This window comes from Ruditapes philippinarum, unplaced genomic scaffold (genome assembly GCF_026571515.1).
Source record: "Ruditapes philippinarum isolate M1 unplaced genomic scaffold, ASM2657151v2 ctg1903_1_1_1_1, whole genome shotgun sequence".
In the NCBI taxonomy this organism is placed as follows: Eukaryota; Metazoa; Mollusca; class Bivalvia; order Venerida; family Veneridae; genus Ruditapes; species Ruditapes philippinarum.
The window spans coordinates 235,260-255,444 of NW_026866018.1; the positions used below are offsets into that span (position 1 = coordinate 235,260).

At 34.9% G+C, this 20,185-nt stretch overlaps 1 protein-coding gene across 1 annotated transcript; it reads right to left on the reverse strand.

Moving 5' to 3' along the window:
* Positions 1 to 2,165: 2,165 nt before the first annotated feature.
* LOC132731011 (uncharacterized) lies at positions 2,166 to 20,151 on the reverse strand. The gene is made up of 8 exons (XM_060717109.1): positions 11,448 to 20,151; positions 9,537 to 9,674; positions 8,945 to 9,033; positions 8,118 to 8,288; positions 6,269 to 6,413; positions 5,578 to 5,629; positions 2,965 to 3,149; positions 2,166 to 2,272 (listed from the first exon to the last, which is right to left on the reverse strand). Exons 1-8 carry the CDS (start codon positions 20,116 to 20,118, stop codon positions 2,166 to 2,168), a joined length of 9,558 nt encoding a protein of 3,185 aa, XP_060573092.1. The 5' UTR covers positions 20,119 to 20,151.
* Between the last annotated feature and the right edge of the window lie 34 nt (positions 20,152 to 20,185).

Sequence of the window (20,185 nt, forward strand, 5' to 3'; positions counted from 1 at the left end):
CGTTCTTAAGAGGTGTTGTTTTACGTTGACGTTCACAATGTAGCGTGCCAAACGCATGTTGACAAAACAATCAAAATCAATGTACTCTATTTCAACGTCGCAGATTGAGTAAGTTTACATTATTCATTTCTAATTAATTTGTATTTCGCCTTGGAAAATAGTTATAGAATGAAATAAAATTAAACAAATCCAAAGTTTATCAACGTTTTTCAAAATTTGTTATTCTTCAAATGTCTACACACGGTTATTTATACGACAGTTTTTTGTCAACCCACTCTGAACGGCCTTTAAAGAACGTTTCTATTGGAAGACTCTTAAGGGCGAAAACAAATTTAACCCCCAAACATTAAAGTCCAACTTATTAATAATAATTATATTTTTTCTTGATCGTGGTTAGAATTGGAAATAGATATTAAATTTCTTCGTGCCATTATTGTACAATGGCACGTTTTTCGTTCAAATGCTTTGTAATTAATCACTCAGGCCTATTGGCCTTCGTGATTATATTACTTACGCATTTGAACCAAAAACCGTGCATTTATTCTCCAACCAATGCACTGTTCAGAATTTGATATCTATTTTCCTTAAAGTATACTATATGTTTAACATTTATTAAATCATTTTAAGAAAAAATAATGTTGGTCTATTCATATACGCGGAAAAGTATGTGCCTTAGCTAATGTGAGCCGTTATATATCAAAACTCGGTTTTAAACAATGTGTTGGAACCTTACCCTAACATTGAAGCCTTATAACGGGCCTGAGATTCGATGACGCTTGCTGCTTTGTTCTCAATACCTTCATAGGTGGCAGTGCTATTTCTACTAATAAATACTATGTCTCTCTAGTTCTTGTTAGATATTATACCTTCCAATGCGATGGACTCACCTTTCACATTCAAAATATTTCCGAACACTCTTGTAGGCTATTTTTGACAATATAAGTTAGAAAAAATAAGACCATTTCTTTATTCTTGTTAGCACCAAATTGCACCTTCAACCTGCTAACAGTACAATATATAATGCTCAGAAAGGAATAGTTGAGTCTCCAACCAGAACAAAGGTAGGAACTAAATTAATCAAACATTTCAAATGTTAACTTAAAAGGGACTCCACTGAGGTTTTTTTTTTTTGACATGATGTGACTGGAAATAATTTTCCAACATTAATTTTCTATTTGATGTAGTTTTAGACCAATAACCTTTGTGAAAAATTCTAGATCATTTATTTAAATTTATTTTTGAGAAAATTTCTTAATTATCTTTTATATATCTGACTTAATTACCCCAGGTGAACTATTTTTAAAAATTCAAAATAAAATACTTTTACGCTTTTGGACCTCAGTGGAGTTCCTTTAACACCTAACTTAGGACTTCCATACATACATTATATCATATGCTAAATACTTACTTTATTTTTTTTTAAACAAAAAATAAAACCAACCCGGGAAGGGGCCCCTATCTTTCTGTACCAGACCAGCATTCCCAAGCAATAGCCCTTCTTTTCTTATCTTTCCCTCTTTTAAAAAAAAGTAGACAACACATGGAAACTTTAAGCCTTTAGCAACTTAAACTCGGTACTGCTTTTTTTTTTTCCTCAGCTTTAATCCTTTACATGCTAAATTTGTTCCAAGAAAATTATCTCAATTATCTTATATGTTCTCACATCAATTTCTTTCTGTGTCATTGGACGGAAAACTGGAGCTCTCAGTTAAGGGCTATGGGGTTAGCAAAGGGCAGCCAGAAAGCAAAATTTAACTATGATAACCACCCCCACACACCCACAAACAGATTTATGCATTTGTATTATTTACAGTAGACTGTAACCATAATTATTTGGCAATAAAGATTGATTTTCTGTTGTTTTTTTTTGTTTTTTTTTTTTTCTCTTAATGCACAACTTAAAACCATTTTTTTAACCATTTTCACCTGTCCATCCTCAAACTGGTGATTTCCTGGTAACTATAACCAGTAATTTACCAATGTTCCGGCAAGTAATATTAATCCAGCTGTTGTGTGCACAAGATGTACCAATTAGTGACTCCTCGGGGGAATTTAGCTTCCCTTCAGAAATCAAAACCAGTGAAACTATATCATATATGAAAACTATATTATTAATCAGTATTGAGTTAACAATAGGCCAACAAGGGAACAAAACGGAGACTAAACTAGTAAAAACGGGAAACAATCTTACCAGAGGCTCCAGAAGAAATTTCAGATTGGGAACGTCTAGTTGAGTAACTGGTCCATTTTCCACAGTACACTAAATGATTGGCTGAAATCAAGACAGTCTAAGTGTAATTTCATTGTGTTCAAGGCTTTCATTTATAGAAATAGTGAACAAAAGGTAAAATGGCGATTTTTCAAGTCTACCTGTTGGCAAAAAGTTTCAGCAGTTTCGAATAAATTAGTGTTGTTTTTTTTTTCCCCCAATTTTTATTTTCACTAAAAAAAAGTTTGTCCATTGTTCTTTTCCCAATTCTGTAATCTTGTCTGTTTTATTTTCCCCAATTATGTTGCTGCTCTAAATGCTGTCATTATGGTCAAGATCTTTTCCCAATTCCATAAATATGTTTATCTGTTGCTCTTTTCCCAATTCATAGATCTCTTCCTAGTTCTGTATTAATTTTATGCTTATTGATTTTTTTTTATTTTCCCAATTCTATAATTTCTACAAATTATGTAAGCACACATCTTTCAAACTTTCCTAACTCAGATTGTTTATTATAAATCCTCCCTAAATGAGCCAAAATGAGGAATCTAGAAATTATTTGGATATGACCCATTATCTTCATGTGTAGGTACGTAAATTATTCATTCTTATGACATGTGCATAATCAAAACACTAGTAACAACTATATATTACAATTCAAATATAGCTCCCCTGCCCAATGGGTAACAACTATATATATCAATATAAGTATGGCTACCCCGCCCAATGAGCCTATAAGTAACCTGGTATCTTACCAATTTTATTGCCGTATTTTGAACTAAAGCCGCACGCACAGAACATGATCTCCTTCATCGGTCTCTCCCACGGTATGTTAAGATTCAAACTTGACATCTGGCCCGAGTGGAAGCCCATCATGTGGTTAGCATAGGCAACACTGCAGCTGGTGGCAAATCTACACATTGTACAGTGAACATATTTCCTGAAACACCGGACAATTATTTAATAGCAAAATCTACCCAGCTAAAAAACAGCAACAGGCACATAAAAGAGGTTAACAAAAATCTTTGTACATGGCAAAGTATTAATAAAACAAGGAGGGCCGAATGGCCCCTAGATCGCTTCACCTGAAACACCCATCAAAAACGTCAGGCTGAACAATTACCTAGACAAGCAGATTCTGACCCCAAGTTTTGATGACAATTAAGTCAAAAAATTGTGAACCAAATAGAGTGGGATTAAAAAGCGGTTTTTCTATTTTTTAGGCTCCCTGAGGATTGACCCTAGTTTTTTAAATCCCAAGATGACCCATGTTTCGAAATAGCTTCCGAGCTATCACCCTAGGACAAAGCATCCTGAGCAAGTTTTGATGATGATTTTATGCGGCAAACAAATGTGACGCCTAGCGTGTCTTAACAAAAGTTTTTTTTCACCTATTTTTAACTCCTTGACCTAAGTCTTTTTCATCTGAGCCTAATGGCCAACAAAATGTTCAAAACTACAACCAACCCATAACCCCGAAAAAGCATTTCCCGACCAACCCTTTAATTTATGGGTTGAAAAACCAAAATGGGGACCCTCTTTGAGTGTTAACAAGGGTTTTTTTATTTTTTAGCTCCTGTGGGCCTAGTTTTTCCCCCGAGATGACCAATGTTTGAACTCATTTCCCAGGGTATCAACTAGTAAAAACATTTCCCAAACAAGTTTATGAGATTGTTGGCAAATTTCCCCATCCCCCTAGGTTTTTTAACCCAAACAAATGTGGACAAACAACGGACGAGGACAATCATCTATCCAAAACTTTACCCTGAGCATACTTCAGGGTGAAACTAAAAAATTTTCCAAATTTCGGGGTTTAAGTACTTTTCCTTTTTTGAATATATTTATTTTTAAAATTTTACCCTTTTTTTTTACTCCTTAAACAAAATTATTTTAAATTACTCCCCTGGCCCAAGCCCCTTGGGGCCCAGTTTTCGGAACATTTTGAAAAGCCCTTCACAGCCGAACTTTGTTAATTTTTTAATGAAATTTCCTCATTTTTAACAAAAATATTACACGAAAGGTTTAAAAAAGCCCGGGAAAAACTGGGGTTTTCGATTTCTTTCAAGGAACAAAATTCCACAAAAAAGAAAAGGCAAATAAAAAAGCAAAGAGTTTAATTTGGGAACCCAAGAGGTTTTATTTTAAAACTTTTTTTAGCTTTTTTTAGGCACAACCCTTAGAGCCCTTTGGGCTATAAATCAGACTACCAGGGTTCGATTCCCCACAGTTCGGGTTCCCCCTTTCATTGTGATTTGATCATGAAAATTTCCCTTTTGACAATCATTGGGGCCCGTACTTTTTCCCGGCAATTTTTCAAAAGTGTTTTCAGTTCCTTTGGGAAAAAATAATTTCCAACTAGTACTGATAAACTGCTTGAACAGCCTGCCCCAGGGAAACGCTGCAGTGGCTGAAGTGTTGCTCTTGGTGAATTCAAAGTGGCTAACTGGCCCATTGACCTAGATGTTAAACTCCAAAAACACACCACCACTTTGCCCAATTTTAAAACACCATTTTCAAGAAAAACATAACTGGAGCAACACTGACATTAACCATGGGCGTGTTATCAGTGGGTTTTTCCCCAGCTAAGATGTAGTACAAACCAACTTTTACCTCGTTATAGGTGCTCCATGGTGCACTTTGCATCACTATATGAATTTTAGTCCCAAAACCTGTTGTTTTGCTTATTTTTGAAAGCCTGTTTACTGTAAAAGTGTTTTGTACCTACCGTAATTAGCTGGGGGAAAAACCCAAATATTCTTTAATTCTGAGGCTAAGGTTTATAAGGATGCACAGGCACACGTTATAGCTTGTATTGAAAGGCTATTATAAAAAAAAAAAAAACATTATACACAAGTAGATAGATCCCTTTCACTCCCCTAAAGCCAGCCCCCATAGCTCAATCAGTAAGAGTGCGAGACTTGTAATCTAGACATTGCAGGTTCGATTCCCGAGCTGGCCAACTAAAATTACTAATTTAGTCCTTTCGGTTTGAGACTTTAAATCTCGAGGTCCTTGTATGGGTGCTTTTAAACACTTGGCATGCTAAAAGAACCAGGAGAGCTTCTTGGAATTGGGGCCCCTCTTTCTGTATCTTGTAATTGCACTATCCCTACAAAATCTAAAATGACTAATTACTGTTTCTGAGAAGGACTCGCTTTAATGGGCACCCGGTGGCGAGTATAAATCAACGCAAATACACACACACACAGACTCACTTGTAATGAAACTGTTGGGGGACATTTATCTCTTCACTTCCACACATTTTCGTGTTTTGGGGGTTTCCTCCGCTTGGGAATATTTATGTCCCCCCTATTTCCCGGGATCCCCCGACACGACGGAGGGGGGTTTTTGAGGGCTTCAGGTTGAACCCCCTTTCCTTTGGGTTCTGGCCAGTATCAGCTTTGCCTCCAGGAGAATAAACTGTAATCGAATGAAAGATTTACACTGTATTGGAATAAGAAAGAGGTTAAATCTATGTATGTGTGTATTCCTGAGCACACATCTGGACTGTGCTGTAACACAAGAAATTTTCGTGAGGGATTAAACTTTGCTCGTTTCACAAAATTGAAGATTTTCACGAAAAAAGAAATGTTTACAATGTATCCAAGTTCTGTATGAATTCAAAATAACAGAAAATAAAAATTCACAAATATTTAACCTTGCCATTAGCTCAACACTTTCTGATTTCATGAAAATCTATGGTTCTACAGTGAACCGAAAATTTCTCTCAGAAAATTTGATGGCATATGTTTCAAACTAGGGACCCCGGGATTGCAAATCCAATGTACTCCCTAAATGAGCCAAAATCAGAAATACAGAAAATATTCACAATACTTAAACCCATTTCACATTTCGTCACCTTAGTGCAATAAACTGAAAAAACTGTTATTAAATTTAGAAGGGACTAACCCTTATAGTTTACTGCAGCCTGGAAGTGGTGATTTTTTTAACCTTTAACATCTTTGAAAAATTGACCCATATGACAGATTTCTTTTGCGGATGTTTTTTCAACGGTTTCCTGCGTGTATTGAAGAAGGTTGGAGGACCGGCAAAACAAACACAATTTCTTGGTGGCACTCTTTGTCTGATGTTTGAGTAGATGACCGTAGTAGGTCTGTGTCTGACCCCATCCCTGATTCACAAATTTCACCTCAAATGTCCGCAGGCAGTATAGACACAGCATATAGTGGGAGGAGTCATGTTTCTGAAATTCATGAATATTCGTCGTAGATAAAACATTAATAAAACACACTGGCCAGAATGTGATGCTAAAACCTTACCAAGCTAAAAATCTTGAAATGGACTTCATGTCCCATCTTTTTATCTGGACAAAACCATTCAGCATTTTTAGGCAAAATTTTAAAACATGTACTGACTTAATAGCAAACAGTGTAAACCATGATCAGGAAGAACAGATGTGCCGCTTGATTTTAGTCTGCACTGGTCACGTGACTAGATTAAGTTGCCGCCAGCAGGGTAAAGTTTAAGTCATATATATACACAGTTAAATCTCATCTCAGCTAATGGTTATTTCCAAATAGTGGTCACTTTCCGAAAACGGTTATATCTATTTGCACCACCACACAGGTCACCTTTTTTTGGTTCCCAGGAGATGGTTTCAAAACCAAAACAACTGTAAATGTCACTTTTTCTGTCAGCAAACAATAAGCCATGATCACAGACAATTATCTTATAATGGTCCAAGTCTACAACAATTAAATGAATGCTTAGCACATAGCAATTATAGCCTCCTTTTGGCTGCCATTTCATTGCTAAATCCCAATAAATCATAATGCATAAGATAATATATAAGTCTCTCATAATTCTATTAGCTTCATAAAAACTGATGAAAATCATTGACATATTGGTAATATTTCATTCACATGTATATAACAATTTGACAATTTCATGCAAATCAGTTGTAAATTACATTGATATATTCATATTTTTTCAATTATATTATAGTCTAGATTATCTAACCCCCAAAAATGGCTGCCACACTTGTCAAGGGAGGTAAATACTGTAAAAATCTGCAACTATTTATGCATTTAAAACAATGACTTTTCCCCAAAACTTTTTCTTCTAAAACCTTTTTAAAAAAAGGGGGGTCGAAGACATCCCCTTTAAAATTGGATGATTTTTAAAATTACCCCAAGTGCCCATACGTAGGGGCATCTCACAAGCAGATGTTTTTATTTCCTTCATTGTAAAACAGTTTACGCATCCGGGGGAAAAATCCTTCTCGAAAAATCCGGCAATAATAATTTTGTTATTTAAAAGGGCCACCGGGAAAAAAAAAAAAAATTCTCGGGTAAGAAATCTTCATAAAATTTTTGGCCCTTTTTTTTTTTTTTTGGGGGGGGGGTTTTAAAACGTCAAAAACCAACACGGGTTTAGGTCTTTAATGGTGATTTTTTCAGCTTTACGGCAGAGGAAGTTTCTGGGGTCCTTTTTTTTTTCAGGGAAACAAATAGTTACCTAAGTAAAACCACCAACATTCAACACATAAGTGGTATAGGGGCCTTGGCTTGATGTTTTAGCATTACTTTCTTTAAATTGTGAAAGAACCGTAATTTAAATTGACACAATTTGTGAAAATCAAATTTACAAGATGTTTACTTGAGATATTTTAAGAAGAAATCTTTACATGATAGAACTTATATCGATATTTAAACATGATATTGTTTAATATACACTGCATGAATTACTTGTTTAATGGCGGCAATCATAGATATTTTGATTGTCAAAATGGCATTTCCTTCAGCTACAAAGCTGAGTGGTTCCTTTTTAATTGTGAAGGGGCCTTCTTCAAAATTGAGAAAGGAGTCTTATTAGGCACCTATTATACATGCATATAGTGAAAAAAGTAGTCTTTCTGAACTACCATTATTCATAAATTATCTCTCACCTTTTCCACATGAGTCTGCATTTCAAATGGTGTATCAAACTGTTTATAGCAATGTTTGCACTGAGTTAGGTCACTGAGATCTATATTTTGCTGCTTACTGGCGTCTATATGACCTTGAATATGCTGCATGGCACGTACATTGTTGTATAACATCTTAGAACAATACCAGCACTAAAATGATAAATATTACAATATCTTTACCAATATTTTTTATGAATATTAAAATACCAGCACTGAAATCATACCAATTTTCTATAAATATTACAATATCTTTACCTATATTTTTTATGATTATTAAGATACCAGCACTAAAATCATAACAATTTTCTATAAATATTACAATATCTTTACCTATATTTTTTATGATTATTAAGATACCAGCACTAAAATCATAACAATTTTCTATAAATATTACATTATCTTTACCATTATTTTTTATGAATATTAAAATACCAGAACTGAAATTATATAATTTTTCTACGTTATTCTTATATATATATTTCAATACCAGCACTAAGGTCATACTAATTTTCTGTTGATATTACATTATCTTTACCAATTTTTTTACATTTACTATAATACCAGCACTGAAATTATATCATTTTTCTACTTATTACACTATTTTCACCAATTATTTTACGAATACGAAAATACCAGCACTGAAATCATACCAATTCTCTTTAAATATTACAATATCTATACTACTTTTTATTAATACGAAAATACCAGAGCTGAAATGATACTTATTTTCTAAAAATATAACATTTTTACTATTATCTTTTACAATTTACAATTGTTCAATTTCATAAATCATTATATTAACTTACCTTAAATCTATATTCTCCTTTCTCCTCGGTGTACGAGGTATCACCTTCGTGTGTGCCATAGTAGTACTCGTCTAAAGGCACCCAGTTCCCTGAAAAATAACATACTATTTCTTTATCATATACTTTTATATGAAATATCGAGAAATATTGTGAAATATTGAGTTTGTTTGTGTGTTTGTTTCATTTTACGCCTTTTTCCCATCAGTATTTCAGTCATATAGGCAGGTAGTTTCCTAACCATCGTTCCTGGAGAGTTACACCAGTACTAGACTACCTTCCTATGTGCTAAACTACCAAAGCATCTCCCAGGGATCAAACCCACGTCATCGACTCTAACCCCTCGACCACAGAGATGGTAAATATTGATGAAATAAAATGTGTTTTTTTCACTGTAAAAAGATATTTTTCACTGCAGTAAAACATATTTTCTGTATTTTCACTGACTACTTTCTTCTTTATTCAACTAATACACAAAATTTAAGAAGCTTTTCAGTTTTAATTGCCACAGATGATCACAGTTAGTTTTGAAATTTTGTGTTTTGTTTTACGGACCTCAGTGGAGTTCCTTTAATATCATATATCAAGAATTTACCTCCTAATTCATTGGGTTCAGCTGCCTTTGTACCCTGGGTTTTCTTCTTTACAGGCGGCTGCAATGTGGATGCATCGGCTGGTGATGGTCTCTTCAAAGTTGGACTTGGATTATCTGCCTTTACATGTTTTGAGGACGCTAAAAAATAAACAAAAAGATTATAAACAAAGAGATTATGCATCATAGCTGTGTTACAATACACATTTATCTGATCTAGAATCCTGATTCCTGCAGTAAAGGTCACAGACTTTTCCATTACAGCCATTCTTTAGCTTGATTTAACAGTTCCTATAAATGCACTCATTTTCAAAGCAAGAAGTGCATACTATCCCAAAGTTGTGTCCAAGAATCACAATTACTACAAAAAGTCAAATTTGGATATCATCATGCATCAAACTTTTCCTTTTCCCCAATTTACATCACTTCACAACTTGAAAAAATACCCAGTTAAGTGTACCCGACCGTTCCCTATAAGGGTGACCACTGAACCACTAGCACCTCAACATATCGAGTTCTAATCCAGCCACAGACTTATATACTTCATGTGAATATAAGAATATCTAACACTGGTTGCCAGTACAGACCAGAATATCTAGAGTAAGTGTGTAAATGTTAACCATGACAACCAGTCTGTGCCTAGTTTTAGCAAAATAGTAATTCAGAGAGCCAGATATTTCAACCTGTAACAAAAGCAAAGTTTTTTTCCTATTCCTAGCATATTAAATATTGTTTATTAAGCATTGTTTTTTGTAATCTAGTTGCCTAAGGTTTGATCCTATGGCATGGTGAAATTTTTCTGTGACTTTATCTTGGACTAATGGTCATTCAGGGAGTTTTTTTGGGGTTATTTCATAGCCAATATTCGGTCATATTCCCAGCTGAAAATAGCATATTAATTTTCCCAATCCACAGGAAAAAAAATTCCAATTTGAAAGTTACAAAAGAAAAATATTGAATAACAAATTCTAAAATCTTTGAAAATAAGGACTTCTTCACTGTTATGGTGCATAAATGTTTGAAGATGCCATCCTAAACAGTGATTCTTTGCATTCATTTAATCAATGCAAAATTTCTGTCATATATTTTTTTCCAAATTATTAACAAAACTTGGCTGAAATTCCCAATTCCATGGGTATGTTTCATGTTCCCAAAATCATGGGGAAAAAACGATCATTTGTCTCTCACAGATGGTACAGATATCACATGGAATTAGTCAGTCAGTCTCTTCAATGCAGAGAAATTTATTATTACTGGTTTGTTATCCAAGAAAATCTGACAGCCAAAATATGACAAAGAAACCTGTAAAAATCGGCACAATTAACAAACAAATATCAATTTTAATAGCCAGTACTCAGCATATTTGTTAGATCCTTGTTTTCACAGACTCATCATGATTTTTTTTTTACATATTAAGGACTGCTATTTTATTTCATTTCTAAGTAAGTTATGACATTTTTCTCAAACTTTGTTACGTTATATTCACAGCTGCGTCAGTATCTAATTTGATAAGTAAGGCATATATCCACAAGTCGGTCTATATATTACTTTTTAACATAGGGAAATTAATTTAAACACTTTTATATAAATGTTATTTAGATATGAAAATACCCAGATTAGTTTGTGTTAAACTCCAGTAAAAATTTATGATCCTGATGAAAATACCCTTTAATATCCCTATCATAGTAGATTTTAATCATCTGTAAAGAATAAGCCAGTTGTTTTTTTGTTTTTTTCTCGTTCATTAAAATTCCTGAAACCTCGCTCTAACCTCAGACAGTTAAGTTTAAGATTAATGTCTTAATAATGTGTACACTTAGTTATTCAGTGAAACTGATTTATTTTTAACATAATTGTCCCTTTGTCAAATGTTACACTTATTCAAATCCCCATCATTCACACCCATGTACTTACCCTCTGCTGGTTCCAAATCTTTGTAACAAACCATCATTCTTTCATCCTGTCCACATTCAAACTTTACAATTTCATGGACTGGTTCACCAGCTGTGTCCATCTTTTCAGTAACCAGTCCATTAGACTGTGAAACCTGTCCAATTTCAGTTTTCCCAGAAGCGTTTCCTTTGCTGGTTCTCGGCTGACTTCTACTGGTTTTGCTACTCTGAGCAGTCTGGGAGCTGGTACCCGACTTTTTAGACACAACAGAAGGTGTGTTCAGTTCATCATCACTGAAGATCTCTTCAAAATCTTCAGAATGCACAGACGTTTCTGAGCATACAGTTGAAGGTGATAGACTGCGTTTAATTCTGTCATTGGAGAGAGATCTTTTGTAGCACATTGGTCCCAATTTTGGTTTTTTCCGTGAATAACTTTTTCTACGCATCTCACTTTCCTCCATTTTCCTTTTGCTCCTTTCCTCTGAATCTCCTCTCCTTTTTCCATGTATGTTATCTTGCACATCTTTCAACCATTTCTGAGTCAAGTCAGTTTTATCTACAGCTTCTCCCACAACATTTTCTCTTATTTTATTGGCCTCATACGTATTTAATCTATCTGAATACCTTTTAATCATTTCTTCTCTGTTCTTTGCTAAAGCAACCACCTGCTTATTGTGCCGCCAATTCCACAGCGTTCCTCTGGGAATTTGTGGGACCTTTTCACAAAAGTAGTCAATCCCAAAATGGTCTATTAGACAGACTATATCGGCCCTTTGGTTTGTATCAAAGTTCAAGTGACTCGATGTATCTGTTGCAATAAGAACTCTATCAAGTACAGTATCAATTGTCATAGGTCCCTCTTCATCTACATCAAAGTTAATCTCTCTCTGGGCACCTAGGCTTTCATTTTTTTCTCCTTCTTCCTCATTCAACATTTCGTTTATAATTTTACAGTTCTGCCAACTCCAGATAGATGTTGTAGATATATGGAATTGTTTATGTATAGTTCTCACACCATACAAGTGCACAAGTTTTACTATAGCAACCCTCTGCTCAAGAGTGTAGTCCTTTGCCTGAACAGACTTGATATCGATATCTTTTAAAATTGAAGGTAATTTAGTAGGTGAAATAATTCTGTAACCCTTTGGGTGATTTATCAAGTCTTTTTCCTTGCCTGCTTCTTTCCCCTGCAGTTTAGATTTTGGAGGTAGCTGAGGTTCTGAGGCAGTTTGCTTTTTCATTCCTTCAGTTCTCTCAACGTCATTCAAGACTTCAGTAATTTTCTTATCACTGCTACTCCGAGTCTCTCTACTAGGTAAGTAATCAGAAGCTGTAAATGAACGGGTCTCATTTGGAAATCTATCTTTAACTGACACTTCGCTTTTATCGCTACTTACATCTGTCTTTTTCACAGAACTATGGCCCTGCTCATATAGAAACTGTCTCACATGCTTGTTTCCATGTCTCCAATTATACATAGTACCTGTATTAATACCAAACTTCCTATTCACCAATGAGTTCCCGTATTTTTCTGTCAAAAGCACAATCATAGCTTTCTGTTCTATAGTGAAATCTCTAGGCTTAGTTGTTCTGACGAATGAAATTATTTCAGGTATATCCCTCTCATCATCATTATTGGCACTAGTCACATCTTGAGCATTCTCAGAAGCAGAGGACTCAGTTACCGTTACTACTTCAGGGTTTTCCACCTTTGTTATTATAATATCTTCATGTTCTGATATAGGATTGATTTCAGATTGTCCAGTATGATCATCAACTATTTCTAAAGGTTTCTTTTCGACTCTTTCATCTTCGATGATTAAAGATGGATCTGTATCACTTTTTTTGTCTTGAATGTTCTCTTGTGGCAGACAGGCATCACTACCTTTAGAATCCCCTTCTACACTCTTTGCCGGTAATGCTGCAATCTTTATTTCAGACTTTTCAACATCATGATTTTCTTCATCATTTGCAATAGTTGATTTTACCTCCTTACTTTTCTTTATCTCATTATCCTTCTCATCAGATTGTTCAGACAATTTAGCCTGATCTTCAACTAGTTCCTTTTCTACAACAGAGTCTCTTCTTTCAAGATTTTTAGAGCACTCTTCAAAATTGATATTTGATACAGTTTCAACAGTTTTCCACTTTTCAAGAATATCACAAACATTTTTGTCTTCAATCATCCAACTGATCTCACTATCCCATTTATGAATAGCAGCATCATCAACATTGTATTTTTCTTTAACTGCTTCCCTTGTAATCTCTCTATCTTTGATATTTTTAAGAGATTTTAATTTTTCTTCTAAACTTACAGACAATGCAACTTTTCTTTGTTTCCTGTCTTTCTCTATAATCCAGTTCACAATAACAGAAACCGGCAATCCAAAAGATGTAGAGGCAAATTCAACTCCATGCTTTTTAGAAATATCCAATATAAGGACAATTTTCTGTGGTGTGAAGTTTTCATACATTTCACTGTCTATTTCTACAGATGTTTTGGGTGCTGTATTAGCACTTGTCTCCCTAGAACCATCTATTTCATCTACCTCCATTGCATCCGTATCTGAAATTTCTTTTGCTCGTTCTTTTTCAAGTTTATTAGCTGCTCGTTCTTTTGAAAGTCTTTGACGTAATTCTTCAAATGTCTCCATAACAATTTCATCTTTTGCTTCTCCAGAAGATTCTTTTTTCGTTTCAAATTTAACCTGGTCAGATTCCTTTGCTGCAGATTCTTTAACACTTATCTCATTCTGTTCATCATCTTTAGTTTTATTTTCATTTCCCTCTTTAGCCTTTTCCTCTTCTTTCATCTTTGCCATTCCAAGCTTAGCAATGTTACCAAAATTTACAGGCAGAGCTAGTTTTGGAAACTTGAACATAGGTTTCTTCAATGGTGTAATTTTCACTGGGCTTAACTTTTGAGGTGATAAGGAAACCGCTTTCCCAGATTTAAAGAGACTTCTTGTCTGCATTCTAGGTGATGTCTGAACTTCAGGGGAGGGTAATTTCGTTGGAGTTTTTGACATTTCTGGCTCAGGACAAATAAAGTCAAACAGATTTCTCTCAGTTCTATCTTTTACAAGTTCTTCAGCTTTTTCAATACCTTCTGAATCTTTACTTAAATCTGTTGAATTTGCTACAGAATTGTCAGGCTTACATTCATTTTTACTTGGACTTTTCACACCAATTGATTGTTCCATTTGAAAACTTTTCATTATATTTCCAAATAAACTAAACGGAGATTTTAATTCATCCTTCTTCTCAAATGAAGCAACAGAATTGCTAACAACCACTTCTTTAGTATCTTCTTTTGGAGTATCAGGTTTAACTGAAAGAAAATCAAACAGACTTCTTTCACCTTTCTTCTGATTATCAGACACTGGTAACGTATCAGACAGTGGTAACTCTGAACTCTTTTCATGATTCACATTTTCTGATACAGAAACTTTGCAATCTAGGTGCAAATTGTCTTCTATTTCCTTTGTTTGAGTTGTATCAGTAGAAAGAACTTCCAGTTTAGAGTCATTATCATCAATTTTTTCTTCAGTTTCAATTTCCCTTTCATCTTTTTCTTCCATAATTTCATCACACATCTTCAGTTCTTTGCCAACAGCATTCCTTGTAACTCTTGCCCCTGTGAACAGGTATGTTTCCTCAATATTTTGCATGATTTCTGCATCAGCATACTTCTTAAACTTTTTCATTGGTTTATCAACGGATGTTTCTTTTGCTGGTGGCGACTTTTCTTCAGATTTACTCACATCTGTCTCCTTTTGTACATTATATTTGACAGCTACAGCATCATTTTTCATAAAATTATCTAATTCATCAGTCAAAAGCTTAAACATAACTGTTTCTTCATAAGGCATTTTTACCTCTTCTTCAGTATTTGCTTTATTTCCGTCATCATCAATTATAACAGGCTCTTCTGAATCTTTCACTTCTGAAAAATGTCCTGCATCTTTTTCATTTTCTTTCACACTCTTTGATTCAAGTAATCTATCTATCTCACTAACAATATTGGCATTTTCAACATCAAATATATCGCTGACATCCACTGCCTGTGAATCATCTGAACTAGAACTGGTTTTACTTGTATCAGCTTGTAAGGTTTTCTCAGGGATTCTTTCACCATCATTAGGGCTGAGAATTTTTGATGAATGGTCACTGCCACTTTTCTTTTCAGTATAGTCTTCATCACTTAATAGGTCAACAACATTGTCTACTGCTTCTTTCACCAGAACCGATTCTTTGGTCTTACTTGAATTAGTCCCTTTTGATTCACTTTTATTTCCACAATTGTCTAAATTCCAAGCAGCTACTTCATAATACTCCCCTGGAGCATGTTCTTGTTCATCATCAGTCTCAATATCATTAGTCTCATCATCAACAGTGTCTTCCTCTGTACTAGATCCAATTACAATAACTGGAGACGATTTTCGTCTTGGTGAGAAAGTAAGTTTTAGAGGACTTTTTCCTGATGTTGGCTTAATAACAAAGTCTTGGTCCCAAAGCGAAATTGGACTATGAGGCGGTGTTCTTTGTCTGCTGGAAGATGGTGATTTCTGGACAGTTGAATCTTGAACATGAGATAACCTTCTTGGAGAGGAAGAACTTTGAATCTGTTTTAGACTGGATACAGAATCAATATCATCACCTTGTTTCTTTCTTATCTCTGTCACTTCTTGTCTTTTTGCATCTCTTTCTGACTTCATAAAATGACCCATCCAACTTTTAACAGTAGCTGCCTTCTTCTTAAACCTCCTAGAAGCCGCTGTGATACCAAATTGTCTTGCAAATTCAACAATATGCCTCCTAAATTCAGCTTCTAACAGTTGTTTTTTCTTTCTTGCTTCTTGAGAGCTAATTTTCCTTGCTTCTTCAATACTAACATTATTTGCTATCAATTCTTGTTCCTTAGCAACCTGTTCTACAGATATTTTCTTCTTCACCTCTCTCTGAAACTGGTTCATCCAGCTTCTTACAGTACTTGTTTTTCTTTTATACTTTCTTGATGCAGCTGTTATTCCATGCTTCAATGCATAGTCAACAACTGTTTTCATATATTCCCGAGTAACAATATAATCATTAAGATTCTTTACAATAACAGGTTGCGTAGCCCTGTTAGTCACTTCCACACTTGTCTTTTCTCTACTAACAAGCTTTGTCTTGAAGGTGTGAAACCCATGGGATTTGTTATAATTATCAACTTCAAGTTTGCTAAGTTCATCATATTCTTTCATCAAATCTATAATTGATTGCCTGGTTACATTATATTTCTTTTGTGTTTTCAACACCCCATGATCAAAGCAAAAATTGATCACCTCCATTCTAAGATCTATATCTTCATCCAAAGTCACAGGCTCTAACCTGTCAACATTTGAAATTTTGCTATTACTACTCGGTTGTTTCTTCTTGCTTTGCTCCATGTTATTATCACACGCTTTGGAAGTTACATCAGTTTTACCAGGACTTGACCTTTTACTACCATGTGCTGCAATTGTCTTTGGAACATCCTTAGTTTGAAGTAAATTTGACTGCTCTGATGTTTTTTTCTTACTAACAGTAGGTGTTGCCTGAGGCAATGTTGACAACCTGATCTTAATTTTTAAAGACTCCTGTTCAGTAGAAGATGGTGGTTCTTTTTTACTTGATTGACTTGTACTTTGTTCAGAGAGGTTTTTCTTCGAACTTGTGGTTATTGTGGATGCAGCTGACAAAGAACTGTCTACTTTTCTAGTAGAATCCGTTTTAGTGAATGCACTCTTTTGGTGTGTAGGTAACAATGTATTTTTCTTTGCTTCAAGCCTCCACCTTGATATCTCATTGTATGGAATTCTGTTTTCCTGTGATACAATTTTTTGTCCTTTTCGTTCACATTCTGCAATTATCTTTTGCTTGAACTCCTGTGTATATCTCTTTTCTACTGGTTTTTCTGGCTTTAAAACAGACTGAACTTGTTTCCAAGTACTAGCTATTTCTACGCCATCCCTAGAGTTTGACTTCTTCATAAGTTTTGGCATGATTCCTAGATCGCCTTGAACATCTGCTTGAAATTTTTGAAGTTGGTCTGGATCAACTTTGGGTGTTGCATACTTGATCGTGTTTGGACCCATTCGGGTCCTTTGAGTCCTACTGCTTGGACTTACTGATACAGCAGGTGTCTGAGGGGCTGCAATGTGACTATCAGATCTAGAATTGAATCTTGGTTTAGTGATAGCCCCTTCTTTGACTTGAATCCTTTCAAATGATAGATTAGCATTTAGTGTTCCAAGTCTCCCTTTAACTGGAGTTGGTATCAAAATTGGTTCCGTTTTGTTTAATTCCATGTTCACATCTTTGGTCAAGTCAACAACAGTAGAATCAGACTCACATATAGTATCAGCCTGAACCTGAGTATTCAATGGCTTTGATTTCTTTTCATGAAGAAAAGTGTCATGCCATTTCATAATATCTGTCATAGAGATGTTATACCATTTTGCAGTTTTTTCAAAGCCTGACTTTCTTGCCTCTTTAACCACAGTCCATTTAAAATTGTCAGAATATTTTTCATCATCACGGTCAACAGTATCAAACACAGATTTATCTACGGTCTTCTTTAGCAATTCCGGTGATGTATTTAGTTTCTGCTTTGCTGTTGCTTTGAGCATATCTGAAATTAATGGTGAACTTGAAGATACATTATCCTGCATTGTACTGTTTTTATCCACAGCTTCTTGAACATCTGTAGACGTCTCACATCTATCTGAGCTTCTAAAAAGGTTATCTAACACGGAAAAAGTTTGATTTTCATTTGATGATTTTGGAGATTCTCCAGTGATTCTCTTTTCATATCTATACTTAAAGATACCTTCATCAGGACATAAGTATACTGTTTTTTCCCAAATAACATTATCAGACTCTGCAGTCTTTCCATCAAGCATCCTGCTTAATGTATTCCTTCTTTGGTCATTCTCTCTGGTCCTCGTATCTGCATTATCTTTCTCTGTTGAGATTGAAGTGTCATTAGGCATTGAAAGAGCTTTAGATTTAGAGACTGGTGGTACTATCCTTTGAGTTTCTTCTGTTTTGTCTGTTCCAAAGACACTAGAAAAAGAACTTTTTGAGGATTCTAAAAATGCCCCATTGGACCATGCATGCTCAACTGTTTTCTGTGTTTTCAAGTTTTTTCTTAACTGTTGTTTCATTTCATCAGAAGCATCCTCATCTAAGGTTATGTACAATGGGGTTCCCACTTTCACCTTGCCTTGATTAGTTTTTTCAGGCGTTCCCACACTTAATCTTGCTGGTAAGGGAGTCTTTTCCAAATTTCCAATTGCCACAAGCTGATTTCCTTGGCCTTTCTTTTCTTCAGCTTTAAGCACATGTCTCGTCTCCAGTTTATCTTTATTTAGGTTTTCTTCTCCAAACTTTTTCTTCTTTGTGTCACTATCTACCTCATCTTCCTCTGGGTTATCTACATAGATGTCATATTCTTGTGCATTTGATCCATACATAGCCTTTTTAATACTATTGACCTCTTCCAGCTCCTTTAATTCCTCTTCAGTCAACTCAAGTCCTGCAATACTCTCATCCTGATATTTAGCTTTCCACTTTGACAAAGTTTGAGGATTGATTCCATACTTTTTATGTAAGCTCACTGTACTAAACATAGATGCTAATTTGCCGAGTTTCTTTTTAATATTCAAAGAATAATTTATACCACCCTTTTTCAAAGGTGCTTTTGTTCCAAATTCATTTTCATCCTTTTGAGTCATTTTAACAGGACCAACAGGCTTATTTTTTGAGTCCTTATCAACATCTCGACTACTGTCAGAAGGCTGTGCAAGAATTTCAATTAAATCATCGTCTTCTGTATTATTTCCTTTCTCTGATTCAATAACATTGAAAATATCTGCACTTAATAAAGACTTTAATTTTGCACTTAGATCTACATGTTCTATTCTACCCTCTGCATGCTCATGCTCTTCAATGTTTGAATCTGTTTCAACAGAACAAGTACTTTCACTTGTACCACTACTGGTACTAGATTCATCCTCAGCGGATTCTATTTCTCGCACAACTAATGGTGATTTTCTCAAATCTTTCTTCGAACTACTTGTTAAATTTCCTGGTCTAGCATCGAAAAGTAACGACTTCACAGAATGGTATTTCAGCACTGAATCCTTTTCAGTTTCTTTCTTTTTAGGACTAGCATGCTCACCAAACAAAATCTGGGATGCTGAAGCAGGCTTTGACACTTCGTTTCTTGCAGGGTTGTCAGTACCAATAACAGGAAGATCTAATTTCACCTCATCAGAACCTTTCTGCACCCTGTTCGCCATTTTCTGAATTAGTGAACCAATTCTATTGCCACTCTGTACATGACTTGGTATTTCAGACGGTTTTGATTCTTGGATCTTTGAAGAGCTGTCAGACTTTGTAGAGAGCTCTTTCTTACTTGTTTTCTGAAGTAATAAAGCTTGCAAGAGTTTACGTTCTTTTTCAACAAGCATGTCAGTATTTGGTATATATTTGGAAAATTGCTCATGCAGCCGTGGTTTGTCTTGTTCCTTGAATTCCGGTACTTTTCCGATTTCTGCTGATGTACTTGGTTCATTCGGCAAAGAAGTACTTAACGTGGTTGCTTTTTCCTGTCCTAGGGCAGTATTTGAAATTGATCCTATCCCTTGTAATGTGTATGACATATTATTCTCAGCTTTCCCTGCATTCGAAAAAGAAGTTTGTTTGATCTGGAAAAATTCTTGGCCCCAA

Coding starts and splice junctions, on each gene's coding strand:
- LOC132731011 (XM_060717109.1), bottom strand. CDS start 20,118: ATGTCATACACATTACAAGGGATAGGATCAATTTCAAATACTGCCCTA. Junction 9,675..11,447: donor AGATTTGGAACCAGCAGAGG/GTAAGTACATGG, acceptor TTTATTTTTTAG/CGTCCTCAAAACATGTAAAG. Junction 5,630..6,268: donor GAGTGCCACCAAGAAATTGT/GTTTGTTTTGCC, acceptor ATTCGATTACAG/TTTATTCTCCTGGAGGCAAA.